The sequence below is a fragment of the Falco punctatus genome (genome assembly GCF_963210335.1).
Source record: "Falco punctatus genome assembly, chromosome: 1".
Classification (NCBI taxonomy): domain Eukaryota; kingdom Metazoa; phylum Chordata; class Aves; order Falconiformes; family Falconidae; genus Falco; species Falco punctatus.
In genome coordinates, this window is record NC_137580.1 from 37,949,744 (window position 1) to 37,974,115 (window position 24,372).

General features: G+C 61.3%; 1 protein-coding gene across 1 annotated transcript; it reads right to left on the reverse strand.

The window, feature by feature from the left end:
- Positions 1 to 293: 293 nt before the first annotated feature.
- On the reverse strand, positions 294 to 19,765 carry HSPA12B (heat shock protein family A (Hsp70) member 12B). Its single transcript, XM_080377880.1, has 13 exons — positions 16,168 to 19,765; positions 13,314 to 13,375; positions 10,306 to 10,406; positions 8,934 to 9,058; positions 8,327 to 8,513; positions 7,776 to 7,880; positions 7,482 to 7,598; positions 6,504 to 6,675; positions 4,667 to 4,753; positions 3,965 to 4,069; positions 2,384 to 2,642; positions 2,085 to 2,188; positions 294 to 1,946 (listed from the first exon to the last, which is right to left on the reverse strand). The coding sequence occupies exons 2-13, from the start codon at positions 13,354 to 13,356 to the stop codon at positions 1,303 to 1,305; spliced, it is 2,049 nt and encodes a 682-aa protein (XP_080234006.1). The 5' UTR covers positions 13,357 to 13,375; positions 16,168 to 19,765; the 3' UTR covers positions 294 to 1,302.
- Between the last annotated feature and the right edge of the window lie 4,607 nt (positions 19,766 to 24,372).

A 24,372-nucleotide genomic window follows, 5' to 3' on the forward strand; every position in this document is an offset into this window, starting at 1 on the left:
CCCCTCACTTTTATCCCCAAGCTCCCCAGGAGAGGGGATGTTTGGGGGTGGCGGAGCCCCAGCTGACCCCCCCGGGGTGAAATTTTGCCTCCTGGGGTGTGGAGCTGAGCTGGGCCAGGGCAGGAGCTGGCAGTGGAAACTGATGTCCCTGTGGCAGAGCCCGTCCATGTCCTCATGTTGCAGCCATTGACTTGGTCTCCTTCCATTTTGGTTTTTTGTTGTTTTTTTTTTTTTTTCTTCGTTTTTTTTTTTTCCCCAGTAAGTCCCATGGTACAAGGACCAGGAGAAGTGGCTCAGTTTCAAAAGCAACAGGAGGCTTTATGTGCCTATATATATATAAAAATATATATAGATATAGATATATACACATCTGTGTGTATGTGTGGGTTTTTTTAAGTACAAAAATCTATAGAGGTAAGTAATAAATTTCAGCAGAGAAGGGGCTGAAGCTCCGTTTGCCTCCATTAAACCCCCCAGGAGCACTGGAACTGGTGGCTGCAACCAGATTAAAACGTGCAGAGGAGAGTGGGAGGACAGGGGACACCCCCAGGGCTGGCACGGGGGGCAGGTGGTCACATACATTTGTTTGTACACCCCAGACTGCAAGGGGCTGCATGAGCCCATCCCCGCGGCAGCGGGTGGGCATGGATAACCCCCAGTGGCCCTGAAAAGGGCGAGGGGCTTCGTGCTTTGTGCTGCAAATGGCCCTGGCCCCTGTTAAGGGGGGGCTGGGAGGGGGTGAGTGAGTCATCCCCCCCTTGTGCCACTGTCCCAGCCCTCGCTGGGCTGCACTGACCACGTCAAGCTCTGCGGCTCGTGGGATGGCAGCTGCAAGGGTGACGTGCAACATATATATAAAAAAATAGAAATGTGGGATTATGGAAAGTGTGTGCATGGGTATTCTCAGGGGATCGGGGGGCGGTGGTGGCCCTGAACCGTGCGTGGGGGGCAGCCTGACCCCCTAGCCCTGGCTTGGCTGGGCACTGCACCTCCTGCCTTGCTTGACTGCTGGGGCTGCAGTCGCCCGTTCTGGCAGGGGGACCCCTCCATTTCCATGGGAGGTGCAGGCCCGGGGCAGCACTGCCTGCCTGGGTGTCCCGTGCGAAGGGGGGGCTGCAAGGGGGCAGGGGGGGCTGCTGGCTGCTCAGCTGGAGCTGTGAGCTGGTGGTTCCCGCTGCCCGGCTCCGTGCAGCCATGGGGGGGCTGGAGCCCAGTGCGGGTGCTGATGGGGGGCCGTGGCGGGTGGCAGGCTCCCAGGGTCCCCGTCCCTCCCCGCACAGCCCTGCGGTGAGGCAAGGGGGCTCAGTTGGAGAGGAAATCGATGGTGGCTCGGACCGTCTTGGAGGTGCGGATGTCCATGGCAGTGACCTTGATCTCCGTGTCCCCAAATTGCATGCTGGCACGGATTTCACGGCGGCCGTGGGCCAGGCTGCCAGCATCACCCAGTGCCTCCAGCTCCAGGCTGATTGTGCCACATTTGCGTACACCGGGGTCGGTGATGTAGACCACGTCATCGGTGGCACAGCAGTAGATGTTGATGATGGTTTTGCGCTGGCCCAGCCGGGCTGGGCAGTAGCTGCGCTGGACCACTTCCCCCAGTGCCACAGACTGGTCAACAGAGACGAACTTCTCGAAGATGTCGGTGCACCAGTTCTTGCCCTCCTTCACCAACAGCTTCTCCCGAGGGTGCTTCCCCTCCACAAACTTGTTGAGCACCCCCACGCCGTAGGTCAGGGGGGAGCGGCGGACGCGGACGATGGTGGGGTCGAGGCCGAAGAGCACGGCCCCTTTGAGGATGGTCAGCCCCACATCTTGGGGGATGATGACGCGGCAGGTAGGGCCGAAGGCCACCTGGATGGCGTGCTGCAGCATGGCCGACTCCGCGAAGCCTCCCACCAGGAAGAGGAACTTGATGCCTTGGACCTCCGGCTTCTTCAGGAGGTCATCTGTGGAGGGAAGGGGGGCATTGGATGGGAACTGGGCACAGCTGGGAGTGCCACTGCAGGGTCCCAGGGCCAGGGGACTCCTCTCTTGCAGGGGGAAGGGGCTCTGGTGATGGGGCTGCTGCCACCCGCAGGACCTACCAATGTGTTTGATGATCTGGTTGATGGTGGGCTGGAAGAGCTCGCTCATGGCCTCTGAGGACATCCGCAGCATCCCTTGGGATGACCACTTCACAAAGTTGACACTGGGGAGGGAGAGAGGGTCCAGGGATGCCCCTCACCAAAGGCTCCCCCCTGGGGATGCCCCAGCCCAGCAGACCCCAGAGCAGAGCACCCCACCTACCCTTGTCTTCTCCCCCTGCCCCAGTTTAGATCCCTCCAGGGCCATGTGCTCCCCAGGGGTCCCCAGTCCCTCTTATTCCCCCCAGCCAGGGTCTCACTTGCTCTTCTTGAGAGCTGTCTCCACGTTCTGGCCCCGGTGCTTGCGGTAGAAGTCAATGAAGGAGAAGGGCAGGGAGATGTTGAGGGGGCTGGCGCGGGATGGGGCTGCCGCCCGCTTGCGGGCTTCAAAGGCGATGGTTAAGTCCACCCAGGCGGCAGGACGCTTGGCCTTGAAGGTGGCGATGAAATCCTCCCCAAAAATGTGGCACAGCAGCTTCTCGAAGGCCAGGTCCACCCCCACGGCCCCGTAGGGACCCCCTGGGCAGCAGTGGGGAGGGGGCTAGGTCAGGCAGCATCCCCATGGCACACACATTTCCCAGGTCCCCCATTACCATGTCCCCAGACACCCCTCCCAGCATCACCCAGCAAAGCCTGGGGTGCTTTCTGTGCAAAACTGCAGCCCCCAGCCCCACTGTGGCTCTTCTGCAGGGGGAACAGGGGGAGTGGGACAACGTAGAGGGGAGCCCCTTCACCCAGGGTTGGGCCAGGGAACAGGGACAAGTCCTGCACTGGTGGGGGGGAGGGCACGGAAATGTGCCTCTGAAGCAAGGAGAGGGCAGACAGCGTGGCTGCGGGTACAGTGGTCCCTTGGACAAAGGGGACCCTGTTGGGTGTCCCTGGGTGATGCTTGGGGGCGCTCAGTGCCCCCCCCATGTCATGGCTCTGATTTCCAGCCCTGTGCCCAGCTCTGCGGGGAAGCCTGGGCTTGTGGCCATCACCTACAAGCCACTATTTGTCTGGGGGTACACAACCACCATGGGCCAAAATCTCACACTTGGGATGGGCTGAGGCTGGGGGCTTCACATGCGCCCCCCCGGCAGGGTGGGAAGCCCATGGGCAGGGGCCAGGACACATCTCACAGCCCAGAACAGGGCACAGCCCTGTCACCCGGTGCCTTCCTGGTGTGCCCAGGTGGCACAGGGTACTGCGACCCACAGCACATAGGGACACCGGTGGGTGTCATATCCCCACACCACGATGCCCTGGGCCTCAGCCCCAGCTCCTGCCCCACCTGCAGCCACACCTGTACCCCCCGCCCCACCCTGCACACCCACCCTCTCCCACCCACGTCCCTGTCCGGTTGGCACCCCTGCTGCCCCAGTCCCTCCTCAGCCCAGCACCCCTGTTCCACTGTCCTCCCTCCCAGCCCAGCACCCCATCCCACTTGAACACCTGTCCCACCAGACACCCCCCAGCCCCTGTGTCCCTCTGCCCCCTCCCAGCCCAGCACGCCTGTACCCCACTGCCCCCCTAGCCCAGCACCCATGTCCCCCTGTCGTCGTCCCCCCAGCCCAGCAACCCTGTGCCCTATTGCCCCCCCCTCCCAGCACCCCTGTCCCGGTTGAGCCCCCCCAGCCCAGCCGCTGGTCCATCTGGCCCCCGCCAGCCCAACACCCTTGTCCCATCTGACCCCCGATAGCGCAGCCCCCCCGTCGCCCCCCGCCCCTGCCCTGCTCCCCGCCGACACCAGGTGGTGCCACAGCCCCGGCCACCATCCTGCAGGGGACAGAGCGGGACCCCAGCCCAGGAGAGGTGGCTACGGGAGGGACCCGAGGTGGGGTGTGGGGGCTATAGCCCACCTGAGGCTTTGTACAGCTCCTTCAGCGTCCCCTGCGGCTTCTCGATCTGGTGGACGGTGAGGTCCACCGTGCCACCACCGCAGTCCGCTACGATGTACCGGTCACCTGCGGGCACGGACAGCAGCCGAGTCGGGGTCCTGGCTCCCGTCCCCCCCCGCTGCGGGGTCTCCCCCAGGCCCCCAGCCCCACGGCGGGGCTGACCCCCAGGATGCCCATCCCATGGGCTCGGAGCAGCCGCTGGCTCATGGCCCCTGGGCTGCACTTCTCCCCAGGGGGAAACATAATAAATAAATGTGGCTTTTACCAAAATACGTGGGGTTTGGGTGGGTTTTTTTCCCCCACCTGCAAAACAGCTGAAGCCGTTTGTGAGTGCAGGAGGGGGATGTCATGGTGTTTGCTTGGAATGAGCCCAGTGATGGAATGGTGGCAGGCAGACCCTGCCCTCACCGGCATCATCATGGGGTTCAAGACCAAGTGACAGCGTGAAGCTGTGTCACCCCCACGGCCAGACTCTTCCCTGGTACTGGGGCCACCTGGGGGGCTCTGCCATGGAGGGAACATCCAGCCCCCCATCCCCTTGCCCAGGGGGGCCCAGGGGCCAGGCAGCACTGGTGCAGGCTCTTGCTTGTCCCCCCCCTCCAAGTGAATCCTCCCCGGTGGGCTGGGGTCTGTGGTGGGGGCACTGCCCGTCCCCCCTCCTACCTGCCTGCATTTCTGACCAGAGCTCCCCCACTCCCGACTCCACCAGGAAGGTGCGGCTGTGCCGGGACCGCCGGAGCTGCTCTCGGGCTGAGGAACAGAGTGGAAGGGCCAGTGTCAGGCTGGGGGTACCGAGGGCCAGGAGCATCCCTGGGAGCCCCCCAGACAGGGGGGGAATGCTGGCAAAGATGCTGCTGGGGATGCACTGGGAGCACTGGTTGCCCTCTCCCCTCCAACCAGGACACCCGACATGGTCCCAGCTGCTCCAGTCATCCCGCAGCTCTGCCCGGGATCCCATGGGATCCCACCTCCCCACACCCAGCCTGCAGCACCCTGGGCCCACAGGTGCCCCTGGGTGATGCCACCTCTTCCCATCTTCTCCCCAGCCCAGTCTGGGTTTCCTCTGCTCCCCCGGTCCCCGGAACACCAGAGCAGCCTGAAGGGGCAGGGAGCTGTTTGGAGAAGGTGGGGTTATCCCGGGCTACTTTCAGCGCTCTGAGGTGGACATGGCACACTCATTTCATTAACCTCCACCCCGGGATGCAGATCAAACCCCTCTGTAAATGCGGATGCGACCCCGGCTCTCGAGCCAAACACAAGACGAGGGCTGTGGCTATCAGCAAGTCCCAGTGCCAGGGCTGGGTCCCGGCAGGGCAAACTGGTTCTGTCCCAGTGAACCCCCAGGCTCCCATGAGTGGAGGGAGCATCCCCCGAGGCAGCTCAGCGGAGGGTGGCAGCCGGCCCCGGGGCTGTGGGAAGATCCTCTCGCTGTGCCGGGGTTATGACATCGGCCGGGGAGGCTGGCGTGGGATGGGGGAGCAGAGGGCTCGGCTGTCTGGAGGGGCTGGGCGGGGGGAGAGGGAGAGGCAAGGGGCCGGGGTGGTCGAGGCCAAGCGGAGCTGCTGGGAGGAATCCAGAGTAGCTCCGGCTGAGCCAGCAGAAACTGCTCCGGCTGGAAACGTGGCGGGAGGAAAGGGGAGAGGCAGGCTGGGGACCCAGGGCGGTGTGGGTGGGGGTCAGGGGCAGGCTGGGCAGATGAAATGGTCTGAGACCACAGGGGACGCAGGGCTCGGGTGCTTCTTGGGACAGCAGCCATTGCCTGCCCTGGCTGTGCGGGCTTGGGGAGGGGGGGGACAGGGAAGGGGGGCAAAGTGGGAAGCAGGGCTCCCCGGGGCTGCCAGAGCATGGGGATCAGCCACAGCCTCCCACTCACGCCCTTGGCATGGTGCCGCACTCATCCCTGCCTCAGTTTCCCCATCACTTAGTGATGCTGTGGGCTGAGGGTCCTTCATGGTGGGGGAACCAGCCCTTCCCTGTTGGGGGGCGCAGGATTGCTGTGCTCACTTTATACAGCTGTGGGGCACCCGCCGAGGACTCGCCCTGGTGCACACCGGTGCTGCATGGGAATCCAAACGGCTTTTGTGAGAATTAGCCTCGTTTGGTAAATTACCAGAGAAGGTAATTATAGTTATAGGGAAAGGGAAAGTTATAGGGAAAGGGATGGGAAACTGGAAAAGAGCCAGGAGTGGAGGAGGACAGGGCAAGAGTCAGCCCCCTGGTGAGGGGCTGGGGGGGGGGGGGGGGGGCGAGGTGCCTGTGCCAGACCCAAGAGGGGAGCATAGGGGGGTCTCTGGGACCCCACTGCTGCAGCCCAGGCTGAGTCATGCCCCAGGGCTGCCCCAAGACCCTTCCCCAGCCACAGCTGCTGATGGACCCTCAAAAGCTGGTATGCGGGGCCAGACCCCTGCCTGTTCCATCTCCTGCAATTCCAGCCCCCAACCCTGCATGGACCCTCTGCCAGTGCCTGTCTGGCAGCACCCGGTGCCCTGCAGCCGCTCACCCTGCCGAAAGCTGGAGTCGATGGAGTGGTCCGGCGCCAGCCCGTTAGCCGGGGGCTTGCAGCTCAGGTCGATCAGCTGGTGGAGGCGAAGTTTCCTGCAATAAATGGAAGCGGCTTCGGGCTCCAGCGCAATCAGCAGCTGCTCCGGGTTCTCCGGGGACACCAAACCAGCCTGCACGGAGGACAGGGACATCAGGGCAGAGAAGGTGATGGTGCTCCAGGGCATCCCTGCAGGGCTGCCCCACAGCCAGAGTCCCGCTTTTGTTCCTTAGGCTACCAGGACATCATGGAATGGTTTGGGTTGGAAGGGACTTTAAAGCCCATCCAGTTCCAACCCCATGCCACTGGCAGGGACACCTGCCACTAGACCAGGTTGCTCCGAGCCCCATCCAGCCTGGCCTTGAATGCTGCATAGAACAGTTGAAGTTGGAAAAGATTTTTAAGATCATCAAGACCAACCATTAACCCAGCACTGCCAAGCCCACCACTAACCATGTCCCTAAGCAGCACAGCTACATGTTTTTTAAACACTGCCAGGGATGGGGCATCCACAGCTTCTCTGGGCAGCCTGTCCCAGTACCTTACCACCCTCATGGCAAAGAATTTCTTCCTAATATCCAATCTAAATCTCCCCTCCTTCAGCTTAAAGCCATTCCCCCTTGTCCTATCCCTAGATACCCTTGTGAAAAGCCCCTCTCCTGCTTTCTTGCAGCCCCTTTAGGTACTGGGAGGTGCTCTAAGGTCCCCCTGGAGCCTTCCCTTCTCCAGGCTGAACCCCCCCAACTCTCCCAGCCTGTCTCCACAGCAGAGCTGCTCCAGCCTCTGACCATCCCCGTGGTCCCCTCTGGCTCCATGAGACATGGACATGCTAGAGACCCTTCATCAGGCAGGCAGCACCCACAGGAGGAGGGAAGCTTGGAAAGCACAGCCTCCTGTGCAGGTCAGCATGTGGAACAGCCCCCGCTGGGGTTCCCTCACCTTGTAGGCCGCCTCCCGCATGAACTGCTTGGCCGGCTGCTTCCAGATGGCAGGCACGGTGATCACCCAGCGGATGGCATCTCTCTCGGGCAGGGACGGACACTGGTCCTTCAGCTCCTGCCAGGCAAGAAGAAGCAGGTGACCCTCCCCAGCTGAAGCATCAGGGCGTGAGGTGAGGTGAGGGTGAGGAAGACACACATGGAGAGGACGACATGCATGCCTTGTACTTGGTTTGGAGAGGGAGAGGAGGGCTGTGCTCATGTGGTGCTGCAGGGAGACCCCCAGATGCCCTACCTGCACAGCGTGCTGCTTGAAGAAGCGGAGCGCGTGGGCAAACACCTCCAGTGCTTGCATCTTCTTCCCATTGACAGCTTCTAGTTCGGTTTTCATGGTGAGGTCCTGCCGGGAAGAGCAGTAACAGCAAACATATCATGCAGGGTGATGGGATGTGACCAGCATCCCACCCAGGCTCCAGCGGCGAGCCTCAGGCAGGGTGCTCATCTCCTCTGTGCTGAATGGGCGCTTGAAGCACGGCTCTGCAACCACATCCATCTGCCCCAAAGCAGCTTGGACACAGGGAACCAAAAATTCATCCCCCTGCAGAGGGCTGTAATGTTGCTACATGCAAAGTGTGTGCAAAGCAAACAGGAACGTGCTCGGTTGGGATGCAGGAAATCAGAGGTTCTGCTTGCAGCCCCTCTCCAGCCCTCCCAAATTTCTGCTTGCCCTGGTGAACCCCTCTCTTTGCTTTCTGCAAAGTGTGTTAAGTCCCCAGGGCTAGCTCAGCTCCATCCTGCCCGTCCAGGGTCTCCCCAGGGGAGGTTGGGATGGGAGCAGAGACATACACTGGTGCTGTGAATCTTCATCTTAAACTTCTCAAAGTAGAGCCAGTCACGGGCTTCCTCGGGGTCCAGGTCGTGGTAGTAGTCCCTGGCAGTGTAGCCGAAGCTGTGGAAGATGCCCTCCGGTGTCAGCAGGAGGCTGGTGGGGGTCTTCTGGTTGGCCACCCCGGGGTCCCCTCCTTCCCATTTCCTGCAAACAGGAGCCAGCAGCAGCACATGAACGTCAAGGCCAGAGAACAGGTCCTGCCCAGTTTCATTTATGTGTATGAGCACAACCTCAAGCACCTTGAAGAGGGACAAAGAAGGGAGCGAAGCCCCTGGGAAGGCCATGCAGGAAGCTGGCTTTGCTCCCTGTGCAACCTCTGCACCCACACAGCTTGTTACAACAGAGCGCTAACGAAGAAGTGCTCCCGCTCCATCGTCCTGCTCGGTGCAAGATCCACTTCTCAGGCTCCTTCCACCCACCACCATCCAGGCAGCATCCCTCACCTGCGGCGGTGTGGGTGTTCATCGCCCAGCCCACCTCCATCCCTGCACCCAGCGAGCCAGCACCCAGCCGCCTTGGGGAAAAAGTCCTGTAACAGCCCTGGGGCCTCTGGCTGCTCCTCACCTCATCATGTGGATGGCCTCGGGGTCGCTGGAGAAGCTGAAGGCGTAGCCACTGGATGTGGTGCCGAAGTCAATGGCCACCACCACGGCGAAGGAAGCAGTTTTCTGGGAGCGAGCCTCGCTCCTCTGAAATGCAAAGGCAGCCATTAGGGATGGGCTCGGTCCTGGGGGTGAGCATCCAGAAAACGGGTAAAAAAAAGCCCCATCGAGGGGTTAAATTTTCCTGGATCACACCCACAGGCTCTGTGGTACACAGTGATGCCATGGTTGCTGCTGCAACGATGCTGGCTGACAACATGAGGCAATTCCTGCTTTTACACAGCTCCAAAACACTGGGAAAAAGGGCTGCTGATGCCAGGCTGCTGCGGCAGTTCTCCAAGGCTCCGTGGGACATGGGATCCGGGCAGCCCCGGAGAGGGATGGGTGCTAGCAGCCTCTGCCCACGAGGGCCGTCTAGGATGGCAGGGGGATCCCTGTGGTTTCCCGGCTTGGGGTGGTCCTGAGCCCTCCACACTCAAAACCTGGCAAATTTTAGCTGAGATTCCCTCAAAACCTTCCCTGCTCCCCATGTCGGTGCAAGGGATCTTGTCTCAGGCATCCCCATGGGTCACCCAACTGAAAACCTTCCTGACCCAGGTGCCTCATGTGGATCCCACTGCTCCCCTACAAGCTGGTGCTTTTTGGTCCTGCCTTTGGGCCCCCATCCCTTGCCCCTGGCCAGTCCCTGTGACAGCAGGCAGAGGTGGCAGCGAGTGGCAGTGCCGAACGAGCCACGACGATGCAGCGAGCCCTGTACCCGTGTCACTGCTGTCCCCTGCTGCAGCCTCCCAGGTGCGTGGGGCAGACAGGGAAAGCTAAAAGCCCTCATTAACTTTTAATGTATCCAGATTTGATAAATGCAGACATTAAACAGCCGCAGAAAAAGCTGGTGATTAGCATGGCTGAAGTGGCTGTCTCAGAAATGTGCATGTTCAGGGAGCTACAAGGACAACGAGTGCCGAGGAGGAACCAGCTCTGGCACACTCCCTGCCTGCTGCCTCCCACGCCTGCTGGCCCCCAGGTGTGCGGGGAGGAGCGAGCTGAGGCCAGCAGCTTTACAAAGAGTTAAATTATTTTTTTTTCCCCCTCTGGCTCCACTCCTGCCAACCTCCTGCACTGGAAAAACAGCCCTCATCCCATAAATCCCACAGATAAAGGGGAGGATTTGTGCCCTAGCTATAAACTGACCCATCCTTCAGCTGATATTGGGGTGTGCGGTAGGGACGGCAACGCGACTGGGAGAGGAGGTGCTGGGGGTCGGGGCTACTAGCCAGGGAAGGATCGGGGGGCAACACCAGGGAGACAGACCCCAGGAGCCCCCAGTACTGCCTTACCGGTGACTGGGAGGGTGTCAGCGGGGCGATGCTGCAGCTGTCGTGAGGTGTCCCTGGGGAGCCGGGGGGGGATGGCGTAGGGCACTGCTCACTGTTGGCACCTGGGGACACAGCAGGGTGAGGCTAGGATGTGAATGGGCCCTGGGCCTTTCTGAAGACCCTTCCCCAAAGTGAGGGTAACGCACAACATCCCAATGAAGATGCAGCTAGTATGGATACAGGCTTGGGAACAGAGGGATCAGAGCTGCTGCTAGTGAGCTCTGCACAAAGCAATTCTGTGTTTGAGGGCTTCTTACAATTTTTAAACCGTGTGTAAGGAGGTGTCTAATCAGCACTGATTGAATTAGCAAAGGAGGAACCTTTGAAGGTGTCACACGGAGGTGCAGGAACTGGTTGCACCTGGTATTAGCACTGGTGAGCTCACAGGCACCCCTCCCTCAGGGTATGGGGCTTACCCTGTCTCCCAGTGGGGACAGTGGCCAGAGAAGAGCTGCAGGACTGAGGGACCTTCTCCTGTGGAGCTGGGGGCCGTCAGCTCTTGCTCAGTCAGGAGATGGGTCAGGGTGAGCTGGTTGTGGTGTTTCAGGGAGGGGTTCAGCTTGCTGGGGTGGGCAGGCTTTAGTAATGAGACACGGGCTCCATGTCCGCTCCATCACCAGAGAGGAACTGGTATGTGGAGGAAGAATTGTCATCTCCTGAAGCTGGTGTTTAAAATAAGTCAGGTGACCTGCAAGCCCAGTTTCTCCCTGTTGATGCCAGAGACTCCCTGGTGGGGGGGGACTGCAGATAAGCCAACCCAGGTGGGATGGATCCTGCCTTGCATGGGCCAGAGAAGTGGAAGTGCAGTGGTCTTTGACCAGCAAAGGAGCAGATGGGTCTAATTCCTTGCAGCTGATGACAGAAGAGTCAGGACTGAAAGCCCACGACATGTTTGCAGCAGAAAGGGATGCGGTGGCTCGCCAGAGCTGCCTATTTTTAAATCAAGACAGCCATCATCACATAAATACACACCAATTCAGCTTGGCAACAGCTGGCAGGGGTGACTGTGAAGGATGCCAGAGGCTGCTCCAGGCATGTATCCAGAGGAAATATGGGGAAAACTTGGGAAAGAGACGTTGGTGAGCTACTGAGGCAGAGCAAGTGTCTGCAGTGTGAGGCCACGGAGACCCAGCTCCCCAGCCCTCAGTGAGGGGAGGTGTGCCAGGCTCGGCCACGCTGCAGAACAGCTCACTTTGGTGGAGACCCATGTGTGCCGTGATAGCTCTGAGCCACGGAGCTTTGGCCTGTGTGGGAAGCTCAGGGAGGCTCGTGCTGCCTTGTGCTGCACAGACACGCGTGGGGACAGGCACCGTGGCATGGTGGCTGCACAGTGGCCCTCCTCTTCCTCCTCCTCGAGACCCCAGCCAGCTGTGTCTCCTCGGGTGACCCTTCAGCAGCAGAAGCCTTGTCCTGGGGTTCCCCACTAATCCTGGCGTGTCAGCCCAGGCTGGGGCTGCAGCAGAAGCCCTGGTGGGATGCCTGGCCCCCAGCCCAGCCAGCCAGGATGCCCGTGGTGTGAGGCTGCGGCTGCCTGCACTCCTCTCGCCACATGGCTCCAATTAGCAGAGGGGATTAATCATCTGCCCTGTGAAAGCACGAGCCGATGGACGGGCTCCAGCTGTTGGCAGGGGGCAGCCAGGAAGGGGCTGGTGCAGCTGATGGAGCGGGGCCACCTTTCCCAAGGGGCTTGGCTGGCCCCGGCTCTGACAGACGTATGGTCATGCTGGGAATGGGATGTGAGGTCCAGGAGGTGACACTGGGGATGTGGAGGGACCGTCTGCCCCACGAGCTCTGCTGAGACCCTTGCTTTGGGCTTGCCTCCCCAGACAGGCAGCTCCATGCCAGGACCCTGCCAGGATCTGGACCACAGGCACAAGGACAAACAGCACCCACTCCTAGGTGGATGCCGGAGAGGTCTGGGGCCGGAGGAGGCTCCTTGGTCTTTCTTTAAGCATAAAACTCATAAAACTCCAGCTCTCTGTTGCCAGAGGGTGCTGGCAGCTGGTCTGCGTCCAGGGAATCCAGCCCAGCTCCCACTGCAATCAGGATACCCAAGAGGCAGCTCCCTAAATCCCTCTGGCACCTCAGGAGCCACAAAGCCTGCAGCGGGGGTGCTCTGGGACCCCCCCAGAAGCAGCAGCTGCGGGAGTGGGGTTCCTGGCTGACCTCCACTGCTTTATCTCCTTGGCTGGCCAAGACCTGCCGGCACATCACTCACCATGGACACAGTGCTGTGGTGCCGTGGCATCAGGGCAGTGCTTTGCACCCCAGGAGCTGTGCCAGGGGCTTGGCTGCTCCCCGCCACGCTGCAGCTCCAATCCCTTCACACCTGCTCTGTAAGTGCCTTTCACTGTATCCCATGTCTGTGCCATGAATATTTGATCCCCAACAAACAGGAAGGTCCCTCTGGACATCTCCGCATGCCGGCAGAGCTCCGCAGTGCAGGGAGGCCAGTGTCCCCCTGTCACGGGGGGAAAGCATCACCCAGGCAAGCTGGCAGCTCTGCCAGGCTTTGAGCCTGGGGCTCCGGGTTCCATGTATGTGAAGCATCTTTCCTGCAGATCCAGAGCCAGAGCTGGCACCTGCCAACATATAGAAGTGGACTCCCGGGGTGCTGGGGGGACCCTGCAGGTGCTTAATTCTTGCGCTCGCCTCTTTGGCTTGGGCTGCTCCCTGGCTTGTGTTCACAGCGTCAGGTTTCCTCGCCACAGCTGGTTCTGGTTACCCCAGCGCAGGAGCAGCAGCGTGGGGGGCTCCTCCATGCAGATGGGAGGACGATTGTGGAGGGAATGGATGGGTGGGGGGAGCGGTGGGGGGATGCCTGGGTGTGTGGGGAGGCGAAGGGAGAGGGGCCCCGAGTGTCACGCTCACAGAGAGCTCGTGTCTGTTGGTGAGGGGGTTAGGGGTGGCAGGGGACCCCCCACCCTTTGCCATCCTTGCAGGGCACCCTCCCTGGGGAGCAGCCTTACCCATCCGGAGACTCTGCATCCCGGGCTCCAGGAGCATCGCCATGGTGGCCTCGCCTTCCTGGCTGCAAGAGAAGTAGGAGGAACGATGGGACAAGTGTCCGTGTGCCCAGAGGTGCTGGCTGTCCCCTTGGCAGCACAGTGCACAGTGTGCCATGAGCTGGGGTGTCCACAGGGTCCCCTTGCCCCCCTGAGCATTACTGGGTGAGTCCCCAGACTGGCTCAAGCCACCCCAGGAAGACCCAGCAGGGACAGGACTGGCTATGACCCTGCAACCCCCAGGACCCCAAAGGAGCTGCAGGTAGGAGACCCCAAAGCCTGGGGGTTCAGCTTGTGGGAGGGTGGAGGGCCGTGACAGGGGCCTGTCCCGGTTCAGCACACACCCGATTGGCACTGGCCAGGTTCTGGCCCAGCCAGATGTGCATGATACAGATGTGTGCAAAATGCCGTTCCACCAGCGTGAGGTCCATGCTGCAGGTTTTTAGGTTCGGTCAGAGAAAGAAAGTGAGGCCAGACGAACCTTTAAAATTATTCTCTTCATTGAAGCAGGTGCTGCCCAGGGCCAGGTTCCCTGCGGCACCGTGGCTCCCTGGCAGATGCAGGATGGACCAAGAGCATCCCTGCTTGTCCTAGGGGCTGTGACCCAGCACTGACCAGCACCAAAACTGCTTCCCTGGCTAATAACCCGGCTCCTGGCTCTCTGCCTGGTGCGAGAGCATCCCATCACCTCCGAGGTTGCCTGCCCTGCACCAGCCGCTTTCATCCTGCGGAGCTGCAGGCTCAGGACAAGGCTTAGCTCACCGGGGAGAGGCTTGATCCGGGCCAATCCCACCCACGTGCTGCTGGCCCCGTGGCCAGATCCTGCTCTCAGCAGCCTCCCGAGAAAAAGCCTTGTGCTAAAAATGGCAGGTGGCGAGCCTTTCCTCAGAGCCAGGGGGGCTTCTGCTCTGACCACCCTGATGGAGGAGGCAGCGAGGGGCTGGGCTGGGGCCGCTGTGGGATGCAGGCTGTAGGTTGAACCTCAGTGGGGAATGTGGGTGCTGGTGGTGCTGGGATAGCACGGAGTGGGTATCTGGCAGGCTGAGGCTGTCAGAAGGGCTTCTCCACCAAAACTGGGCTTTCTGTGAGGTTGTGAGATGTCCTGCAAGGGTGCGCTCAGGGGATTGCCTCTCCAATGCTGGGAATTTGTGTTGCCTCAGCAGAAATTCTGCCCAGGGCTTAGTTCACATTTTTGGTGTCCCCCGGCTGCTGGTTGGACACCCCTCATGCTGCTGTGGGGCCACGCACGGGGTGGCCCCAGGTCTGTCACCCCAGAGCCCAGCCTGATGGGTGCTGTGCAGGGATGTCCTCTGTGTCCCTGTCCCTGGGGTCTGAGCTCCCGGGGAATGGTCCCCACATGCCCCTGATACATGGAGCCGTCAGCCTGAGCAGGAGGGAGAAGTGAGACCTCAGGCTCTGCTGACACAACGGCTTCGTTCCCTGCCATGGGGTGGTCTGGGCAGCTGGTCCGGAACCTGTGCAGACCCTCAGACTCTGGGTGGCTGGAATCCTCCATCTCAGCAAACAAAACTGACCACAGGTCTCTCTGGGGGGTGGGGTGGTGTTGGCTGACAGCTGCCTTTGTCCCGAGGCCACCAAGCCTCTGCCTGGGGTCCTGGCGAGGAAGGTGCGTGGGCTCAGCCCACCCTGGCAGCTGGTGGCAGCACACCCAGGGGCCGAGGTGCCCTCCAGCCCCCGAGGGGTTTCCTCCAGCTGTGCCTCTTCTGCAGCGCTGGAGACCTGGCCTCTGCACGCCGTGCCGGCCAGGAGCTGGCCAGGCTTTGGGGCTCCCACCCCACCCAGTGGGTGGACATGGTGGATCCCCCTTCCCATGCATGTACCTGTGAATGGGGCAGCCGTGCAGAGCCCTTGTGTCCTCCAGCACCGTCCCCATGCAGACCCCACTACCTGCACCCTCAGCCCCTCCCAGGGACATGGGCTGAAGTCCCCTGGGCCTTGGGGGGCTCTGCCATGCTGCCAGGGTGAGGGTCCCAGCAGCTGCCACCGCTCGCTCTGGCACCTTGTGCAGGAGCAGTGTTTTTTGAGGACTTTCCACCATTTCCGTCTCTGCAGGGGCTCACGGAAACGGGGAAAGGAAACAAGTCCAGGGCAGCCGAGCCAGGCAGGGCACCGGCACCTCGGCACGGGCTCGCTGAGCGTGGCACGGGGACACTGGCTTAGCCAGGCATGGTGTCCCCATGGCCCGGGCTGGCCGAGCCGGGGGGGGGTGTGTGTCGGGACAGCTGTGGGGCTGGGCTCCAGATGTGTGGGCAGCAGGAGGAGGTGTGCGTCCCCACAAGCCTCTTGTGACGGGATTGAGCTTGCCTGTGGGGCTGGGGAGCCCCGGAACCCTCCGGGCAAAGCTGTCGGCTATCCAGGGGTGTCCTCCCCTCCCCGCTGCCATTGCTTGGCTGTGGCGGGGATGCAGGAACTGGCAGGATGTCCCTGGCACGGCTGGGGACTTGCAGCCCCTGCACAGCACTGGCATGTTGTGACACTATCCCTGGGGCTTGCGGTGGTGTCCCAGTGGTCACAGCAGTAATCCCCCCACGCTGGGCAGGGCCCACAACAGCTCTGGAAGGGCTCAAGGCAGCAATCCCCACTCCCACCCGTGCCCGTAGCACACATTCTCACTGGGGAGAGGCCACTGGAGTCCTGACCCCTCACCAGTACCCCCAAACTGGGGGGAGACCTCCATATCCCGGCTGGTGGGGGCGGTGACACCCTCGCCCTGGCTGAGCCATGAATGCCAGGTCCCCGCTGTCCCCGGCCAGGCCTCTGCTGGTACCAGCTCCCACCAGGTCCCACAGCCACTTACCTTGGGGGGGACGGCACAGGCTGGGGACCCCTTGGTCCAGCCACCCCCTTCTGGCTCCAGCTGTGCCAGCTGGGGCGCTGGCTCCTGCCACTGCGGCGATGCCCTCCTGCCCGGGGCTGCCGGTGATGCCCGGTGGCTCTGCGCCCCCCTGTCCGTGCTGCCGGCCCTGCCACGCAGCCCCCCGCTCTCCGGCTTCCTCTGGCTTCCCCCAGCGCCTTCCTCCCACTCCCACTCCCGGCCGGCGCCCAGCCCAGCCAGCGCCTCAAATTGCATTTCCAGCTGCAGATGTGGGAGCGGGAGGAGGAGGAGGCAGGGCCAGCACAGCCGGGAATGAAAACTAAACTCACCGCAGCCTCCCCGAGCCAGCAGACCGTGGGCTGCCAAGAGGGGATGGACTCCCGCAGGGGACAGGGCTCCCAAAACAGCCAGGGACGGGGATGCTGGGGGGAGAGGGGAGAGACACCAACAACCCTCCACCTCTGCTGGCTCTGTTACCCCACTCATTTGTCTTTTTTCTGTCCAAAGGCACATTTTGCTCCCAGTTTTGGTCACTCTCTTCATCCTGGCTGACACACCAGGCATAGCCTCATGGCTCTCCACCCCCATCTTTGCCCACCACTCTCTGCCCATCTGTCCGTCCTGCCCATTTGTCCATCTACCCAGACATCCAGCCACCTCCTGACTTCAGAGCCCAGTTTCTCCCAGCCCCGCAGCCCCCTGAGCCCTGTGGCTCTCCAGACGGGGCTCCTGACTTGGGCTGTGCCAGGGAAGCAGTGCCAGGGTGTCCCGAGAGCAGAGGGCAGGTGAGGGCTCTGTCCTGTGGCTTCCAAAGGTCTCTGTGCCAAGGAGAAACCATCCGTGGAGGATTCAAAAGAGCAGGCAGATCATTGAGATCACTGAGGTCATTGGGATCATTGACATCATTGGGATCATTTGGGTCATCGGGACCATGGAGATCATTGAGATCCTTGGGATCACTGGGATTGTTGAGATCGTGAAGATTATTCAGATCGCTGGGATCATGCATCAAGCTCAAGAAACCCCTGACCTGGGGGGGGGGGATGGTCACCCTGGAGGGGTGGTCTTATTTAAAACTTGCAAAGGTGTATCAAATCAAGGTCTATAAAATTAACACAGTATGTGTAAATTGGATCCCAAAAGGATTATCTGGCAGGTCCTACCCTGTGGTGGGAATCGGAGGCTCCATGCTGCTGGAGTGGCACCAGGGAAGCCTTAGTACTGCTGCTGGGACAGCCCCCGGGGGCATGAAGCTGCGGGGGGCTCAGGTGGGGGGGCAGGGCCTTGGGCAGAGCTGGATGTGATGGAAGGATGGGCATGGAAAGTCTGGCAGCTGGGAGTGGGCATCGGCTGGGGACATGGTGGCCTGGAGCAGGATATGCCAGATGGTTGGCGGGGGCACCACTGCGGCAGCACCATCCTGTGCCAGCACCGGCCCTGCTGTGGGGCTGCCCAAGCACCGAAGAGGGCAGAAGTGTGAATGCTGAAGCAGCAGCGAGGAACTTGGCTCTCTGCGCAGAGCTCAGGTCCCTCCTAGGGCTTGGGTCCCTGCAGTGGAGGCAAAGCTGCCTTTGCTCTTCTCCCTGGGCTGGGCAGCCCAGACACCCCTGTGATGGGCACTGCGGGGTGAGCGCAGCCTGAGGGCCATGCTCCATGCTTGCCTCCCACCGCCATCCCCTGGGAGAGCGTCAGCGGGCTCCTATAGACCTGGAAGAGGACTGGGGTGCCCGTGCCACGCTGGTCGCCTGTCCATCCACCCCGGCACACACATCTATCCATCTCCCGACTGCCAAACCTGTGCATCCCTCCTGCCCGCACATGCACATTTATCTGCCCATTTTGCTGCCCTCCTCCTCTTGCTGTAGCAGTGCCTGAGTCACCAATCCCAGTTTGTGAACTGGGAAGAGCCAAGACAGTGCCTGGGTGCGTGCTGGGCTAGGAGGGGGGTGAGCTGCTCCTGCAGGCAGATGGGGCAGGAGCCTGGCAAAGGGCAGCATTGGGACTAGTGGCCATGGGCTCCTGAGCAGGCTGTGCATGCACACATATGTGCATGGGCATGTAATGCATGCACACGCACATGCATGTGCATGTACATGCATGCACGTGCTGCATCCTGCTTCCTGTGCCAGCTGGACAGAAAAAGCCACTTTCCAGGGCATGCAGGGAGCACAGGTGCCCAGCCATACTGGGGCTGCACGGGCGCTGCACTGGGGCTGTACTGGGGCTCCACCAGGGATGTACTGGCGCTGCACTGGGGCTGCACTGGAGTCAAGGTGACAGGCTGGGTGGCAGGAGCGGGGAGGTCTCGGTGTCCCCCCAGAGCCATCCCCTGCATAGCTGCCCCAGAGCAGGGGAAACTTCTGGAGGGAGGGGAGGAGGAGGGGAAGAGAGGGGTGGAGGGGGCTACGCCTGTGTTTTCTTCCCTGGCACCTCGTCAAGGGATGAGGTAGCGCTTTCCGGTAATTGAGGCAAGGCCCATGGAAATGCCTCGGTGAGGCAGGAAACCCGGGAGGAGAGCAGAGAACCGGAGCTGGGAAGTGAGCACCAGAGCCTGGCCAGCACACCAAGCCTGGGTCCTGCCAGGGGGCAAAACAAACCTGGGGCCAGGCCAGGCTGGTGTCTCCCATGCTGGCACCCCGTGCTGCTCCGGGGGCCAGCATCGGTGCTGTCTCCCCTGCAGCCACTGGCCAGGCATGGGCAGCCTGTTCCTTTCTGCCCAGTTTGCTCCTCCAAAGGCAGGCAGCATCTCCTGGGGAGAGCAAAGCAGGGAGCTGGTCCTTCCTGTGCTAGGACGGGCAATCTTCAACTATCATCATCATCACCTGCCATCACCAGGTGTGATGATGAGGGATGGAAAGGCAGGCGGCATGGCCGGCCAAACGAGTCCGAAGGAAGTTGCCACAGCCAGACCAAGGTCTTCACAACCTTGATGCCAAGGGGTTCCCATGGGCAAGGGGGTGCTGGCGCCTGCAGCCCCCCTCTCTCACTGCGCCGGCACACCAGGAGCAGGGAGGGAGCACGCCCAGCCTGGGAAGGGCCAGCTCGCTTCCTTCTCATAGCATAGCCCCTGCAGCCGGCGGGAAGGGCTCTGGCCAAGGCCAAGGGCAGAGCAGCCAGCAGGGCTGCGGTGATGACGGCAGGCGGGGGGGGGACACCGGCCAGTTTATGAATGTTCCCATTGTCGGCCATCCCACCCGTCCCCGCTGCTCCTTGCAGAGCTGCCACCCTCTTGGCATCTGCCGGGTCCCCCTGAGCACCTGCCCTGGCCAGTGTCCCCCTGTGCCCCATCCCACCATGTTCAACTGCTGTGCCGAGGTGGCCCAGCGCTGCACTGGGGTGGCTTTTTGGGTTGGCAGTAGCCGCTCGGGCTTCCCATGGAAGCCACGGGGCAATGGAAAGCACCAGAGCATGGGGGCCAGCTGCGGCTGTTTCGCACGTGGCTTGGGCCAGGCTGTCTGCAAACCGCCTGTGCCTCAGTTTCCCCACAGTTCCCATGCTGCAGGTGTTGGGGGGGGCTGTTCTGGGCAAAGGGTGCTGAGCCCCGCAAAGCTGCCTGTGCTGCCCCCCAAGTGCACACACACCCTGCCACACACACACACACACACGCTCTTGCACACACATTTGCACACACACAGAGTGAACTACAGCCATGTGCAGCCCTGTGCAACCACCCTTTCCTGCCAAACATGCCCTGCTCATGCACATGCATGCACATACGCACACATGTGTGCACACGCCCCAGCCCCTGACTTCCCCAGGAAACTGCAGCAGCGCACAGCACCTTCGCCGGTCTCACCGGACCTTTCATCTCCCCGGGCCTGAGGCCACGCCACCTTCCTTCCCGGCCTCTCCCCTTCCCCTGCCTGGCTCCAGCCGCTGGCACAGCAGAGGACAAATGCTCAGTGGGGCCCCTTGTCCCAGCCCAGGGGTCTCTACTGCCATGGAGGAGGATGAGGATGCACGGGGGGGGCAGTGCTGGGGCCAGCTGATGTGGGGCTGCCGTTTTACATGTGGTGGTGCGTTACACCCGCACGCTGCCTGTCCCGACCCTGAACCCTCGCCGGCTGGGCATCTGGAAAGCATTAGCCAGCCAGGATGGTGCATTAGCCGCTAACGAGGGGAGGACGTGAGTGTTGCTGTGGGCGCCAAGGCTCCCGCCACCACTCAGCGAATATTTCCTGAACTGGGTCAGCTGGAGTTCTCCAGGAAAGGAAAATAAACCTGGCAAGAGGGCCCAAACAGGGGGCATGGGGATGGGGACACCTCTGCATCATCCCAGCCAGGGGGATCAGGACTCCTATGTTCGTCCCGGTGCCCAGCTGCACCCTTGTCTCTGCCTCCATCACTTTCTAGTGACAGTGCCCATCAAGGTGGCCTTAATTTGCTGGTAAAGCCATCATGGGTGGTGTTTATGCTGCCCATCCGCTGGCCTCTGTGCTGGATCCCCAGGGACCCCCACCTGAGATCGTCCTTCCTCCATGGCCAGTGGCCTCAGACGCGTGGGGATGAAGGAGCCAGGATGGCTGCCAGAAAGGGGGGCTGCCGTTTCCCTGGGAGTTTTGCCACCCCTTGGGGCTCTGGGGGCTTAAACCCAGAAAAATCCCATCACACAGTTGTGTGCGTAGAGGAACCATTTCTCCCTTCTTGTATCCAAGACCTGCACAGAGCCCTGCTGCAGCATGACCCTGCCACAGCATCACCCCACCACCGCTGATCCGCCCAGCCCTGGCCTCTCCCTGGAGCACCCATGGGTGCTGCTGTGGGTGGTCACCTGCCTCTCCCACCCTCTGCATGGGTACAGCTGGGGCAGCCCGAGGGCAGCGCGCACTCAGGGCTCCCTTTCGGCAGCGCTGCTGGGTGAGGCCAGAGGGATTTGGGCTGCTCTGAATTCCCCCAGGATCTTACACCCAGATGCCTGGGACCCAGGCAGGGGGGAGAAGCCCCTGCCGAGCTGCTTCCCACCAGCATCTTCAGCCACTGGCTGGCCCCAGCCATTCCCCAGGAAGGGAAATGGAGGATTTGAAAGGAAAATGGATCTTTCCAGCCTCCCATGTCCCGGGGACCCCACGATCCTTCCCTGCTTAATAGAGACGGTAGCGTGGTGTGAAGGAGGGGGCTCCTGTGAGCCTCCAGCTACAGCTCCAAGACTGATGTTTCAGATCCTGATAACCGTGAGCGATGCAAAAAGGATGAGCAAAATGCAAAACGATGTAGCAAAGTGACTGCAGCCAGGGAGCTGAGCAGCGTAGGAAGGATCTTTAGCCAATTCCCTGCAATCTCGGCCGCCGTTAGTAATGCGATGCAGGCAAGAGCCGTGTCGGGGACATTGTCTTGACAGCAGCCGTCCCTGAGCACTTTTAAACATGTCCTTCGCTTTGGGCTCAGCATCCCACCCCGTGCGCAGTGGGAGGGATGGCTGGGAGTGGGTTGGAAGTGTCTCATACCCCCACAGCAGCCGAGCCTGGCCCCACCGGTTCTGCTTCAGGTGCTGGGGTTGGAGGGGGCTTTGGGGGGAGGGAAGGTGCCTGGATGAGGCTTCCCTGTCCCCCAGGCAGTGTCACCCTGGGGTGTCCTGGGTCGGCCCTGGCTTCTCTGGGGATGGGTGTTATCGGTGAGGGCACACTTCATGGGAAAACCATGTCGTGGGAGGATGCCTTAGAAATTTCCCGTGAAGCTGCTTTCTCTTAGCTCCCCCTTCACACTTTCGGATTTTCAAGCCGATGTTTTACTGCTAGCAGTTTTGGCAGAAACTGTTCTTTCCCTGCCAGAAAACTGAAGAGAAACCCCAAATAAGAGTATTTCCATCCAAAGCTGCTGCTGCTGTTCTTCACAAAGCCTCTCATGAATGGGAAAGCCATTTCTCACCCCACGACGCTCTCTGGGCAGGCACCACTCCATCCCTCAGCCGCCAGCACCACCAGCAGTAGGATCTCTGGTGCCAAGGGGCTCACCCCGCAAAGCTCAAGTGGCTCTTGGGGGTCCAGGTGGGCAGTGAGGGGATGGGAGGGAGGGACGCTGCCACAGCCCTGGGGAAGGTGAGTCCAGTTTGCTCCCTGGCGTGCAGTGGGAGGGCTGGCTTGTTGTGGGATGGCTCCTGAAAAGTGATGGCTAACGCTAAGACAAAGAGCCAAATGTGTTTTTCTTCTTAAACAGGGGTGTAATGTAGGATGAGGTGTGCAGGGGCTTGTAAGGGAGGAGAGCTGTGGCTCCATCCATCAGGGATTGCTCCCTGCTCCAGAAGAGGAGGGCAGCAGCAGAGCAGATGCTCCCTCCATCATTTCTCACCCTTCCCAGCTGCTGCCTGCTCGCTGCCCCCTCCCCAGCCCTGTGTCCCAGCACTGTCTGTCCCCCGCCGCGTTACAGCCCTTCAGGAGTGCAGCGACTCCAGCGCTGACAGTGAGCAGGGCTCCTCGTCCACAGAAAGCTTGGACTGCTGTGCCAGGGGCAGACGAGGCTTCAGTTCACAGCAGCAAACACCCCCGGCTCTGCCACCAGGAAAATGCCTTCAGCCCATCCCAGCATCACTGCAGATGGGAGCGAGGGGGTCATTTTGTTCATGCCAAGGGTGCCAGGCATCCCTGGGGTGTGAGAAAGCAGCCCCAGCCTGTGGGAATGGCTGACTGTGGCTGGAGGAGTTGTGGACCGAGAGTTTGATCCTTTGTCCTCATGGCTGGCTCTGCCCAGTGCTGGTCTCGGTGTCTTTTGCGGAGCTGCTAGCAAAAAACATGGAGCCAGCCTGGCCCCGTGCCCACGAAGGTAAAAGCAACCCCAAGATCCTGGCTGGGGTGGGATGAGGGTGGCTGGGCACCTCCATGGCTTTGCACTGTCCTGGGGGATGCTCAAACATCCACCTGTTCTCACCTCACCTCATCTCATCAGGCTCGAGCACCCCTCAGGGCCTGGGGGATGCCTGGGTGGTTGGGAAGAGGGAGGTGAGGTGAGAGTGGAGCCGGACCTTGGCTGCCCACCATGGGAGGCTGCAGCAGCGTTGGCACAGTCTGCTGTCCTCCCTGGGGAGCTGACAGCCCCCAGGATCATTCCCGGGGTCTTGAAAGGCAGCTCAGCCTCCGCAGAGGAGCTCCACAGCCTGCCCTCAGCTGCCACAAAGGGGTGCTGGGGGGTGGGGGCGTCCTCTCCCTGTCCCCAGCCCTGTGTGCACATGCATGCACAGACCCCGCAGCATGGGGGGTCTCTGGGCTAGTTGGGGGGACCCCGTCATGCCAGAGCTGGGGAAGGGTGGAAGTGTGGATGCATTTCCTATGCACACAGCCAGCATCCCCCGGGTCCCATCCAGCCTCCCTGAGCTTGCAGGAGCCAGGTCCTGCCCATGGGTACACAGCGAAGCCACAGCTGACCCCAGACATCAGGGCAGAAAGCTCCCAAGCCCCGTTGTGCACAGCATGGGATACCCTGGAGTATTTAGAAGCTCCTCAAATGCTGCTGGGCAGCCTGGGGCTGGCAGGAACCAGCATATCCCTGGGAGCATGGCTGGGCCAGGATGCCCTCAGAGCAGCCGGCTGCCTGCAGGACAGTGCCACCGAGCCGGTCTCTGCCCGTGCCACACGTGTTGTTGGTCAGGATGGAGCATCGCCTAGAATCAGTATGGGGCTGTCACAGCTTCAGGTCTGGGGTCTTTGGTCCCTCAAGGAGAGGGGGGCACAGAGGCGCTGCATTCAGGAAAATCATTAGAATCATGGAAGGGTTTGGGTTGGAAGGGACCTTAAAGCCCATCCAGTTCCAGCCCCTGCCACAGGCAGGGACACTTTCCACCAGACCAGGTTGCTCCAAGCCCCGTCCAGCCTGGCCTGGGACACTGCCAGGGGTGGTGAAAAGCAAACCCTTAGGTTTAGGCTGAGCTAGGCTTAGGGTCTGGCCTTTTCAGGACCCACTCGGGTGGGCTGCAGCAGCAGCTGGGGTGGGAGTGATGCCGCAGGTAACCTGCAGTCCCCAGGCTGTCCCTCACCTGGCCCTGGGGCTCCGGCCACTGGTGGGTCATTGTGCTGGCACAGTGCGGGCTGGCAGCAGCGGGGAAGAGCATGGCTGCAGGCGCAGCTCCCTGGGCAGTGCAGCACGAGCATTGCCACGTCATATCACATTACATTGTACTTTATTGCTCATTGTGTCACAGGAATAATTTAAGTCACTTTTCTCATCTGGGACTGCAGAAAACCCTGTCTCGCTCTTGAA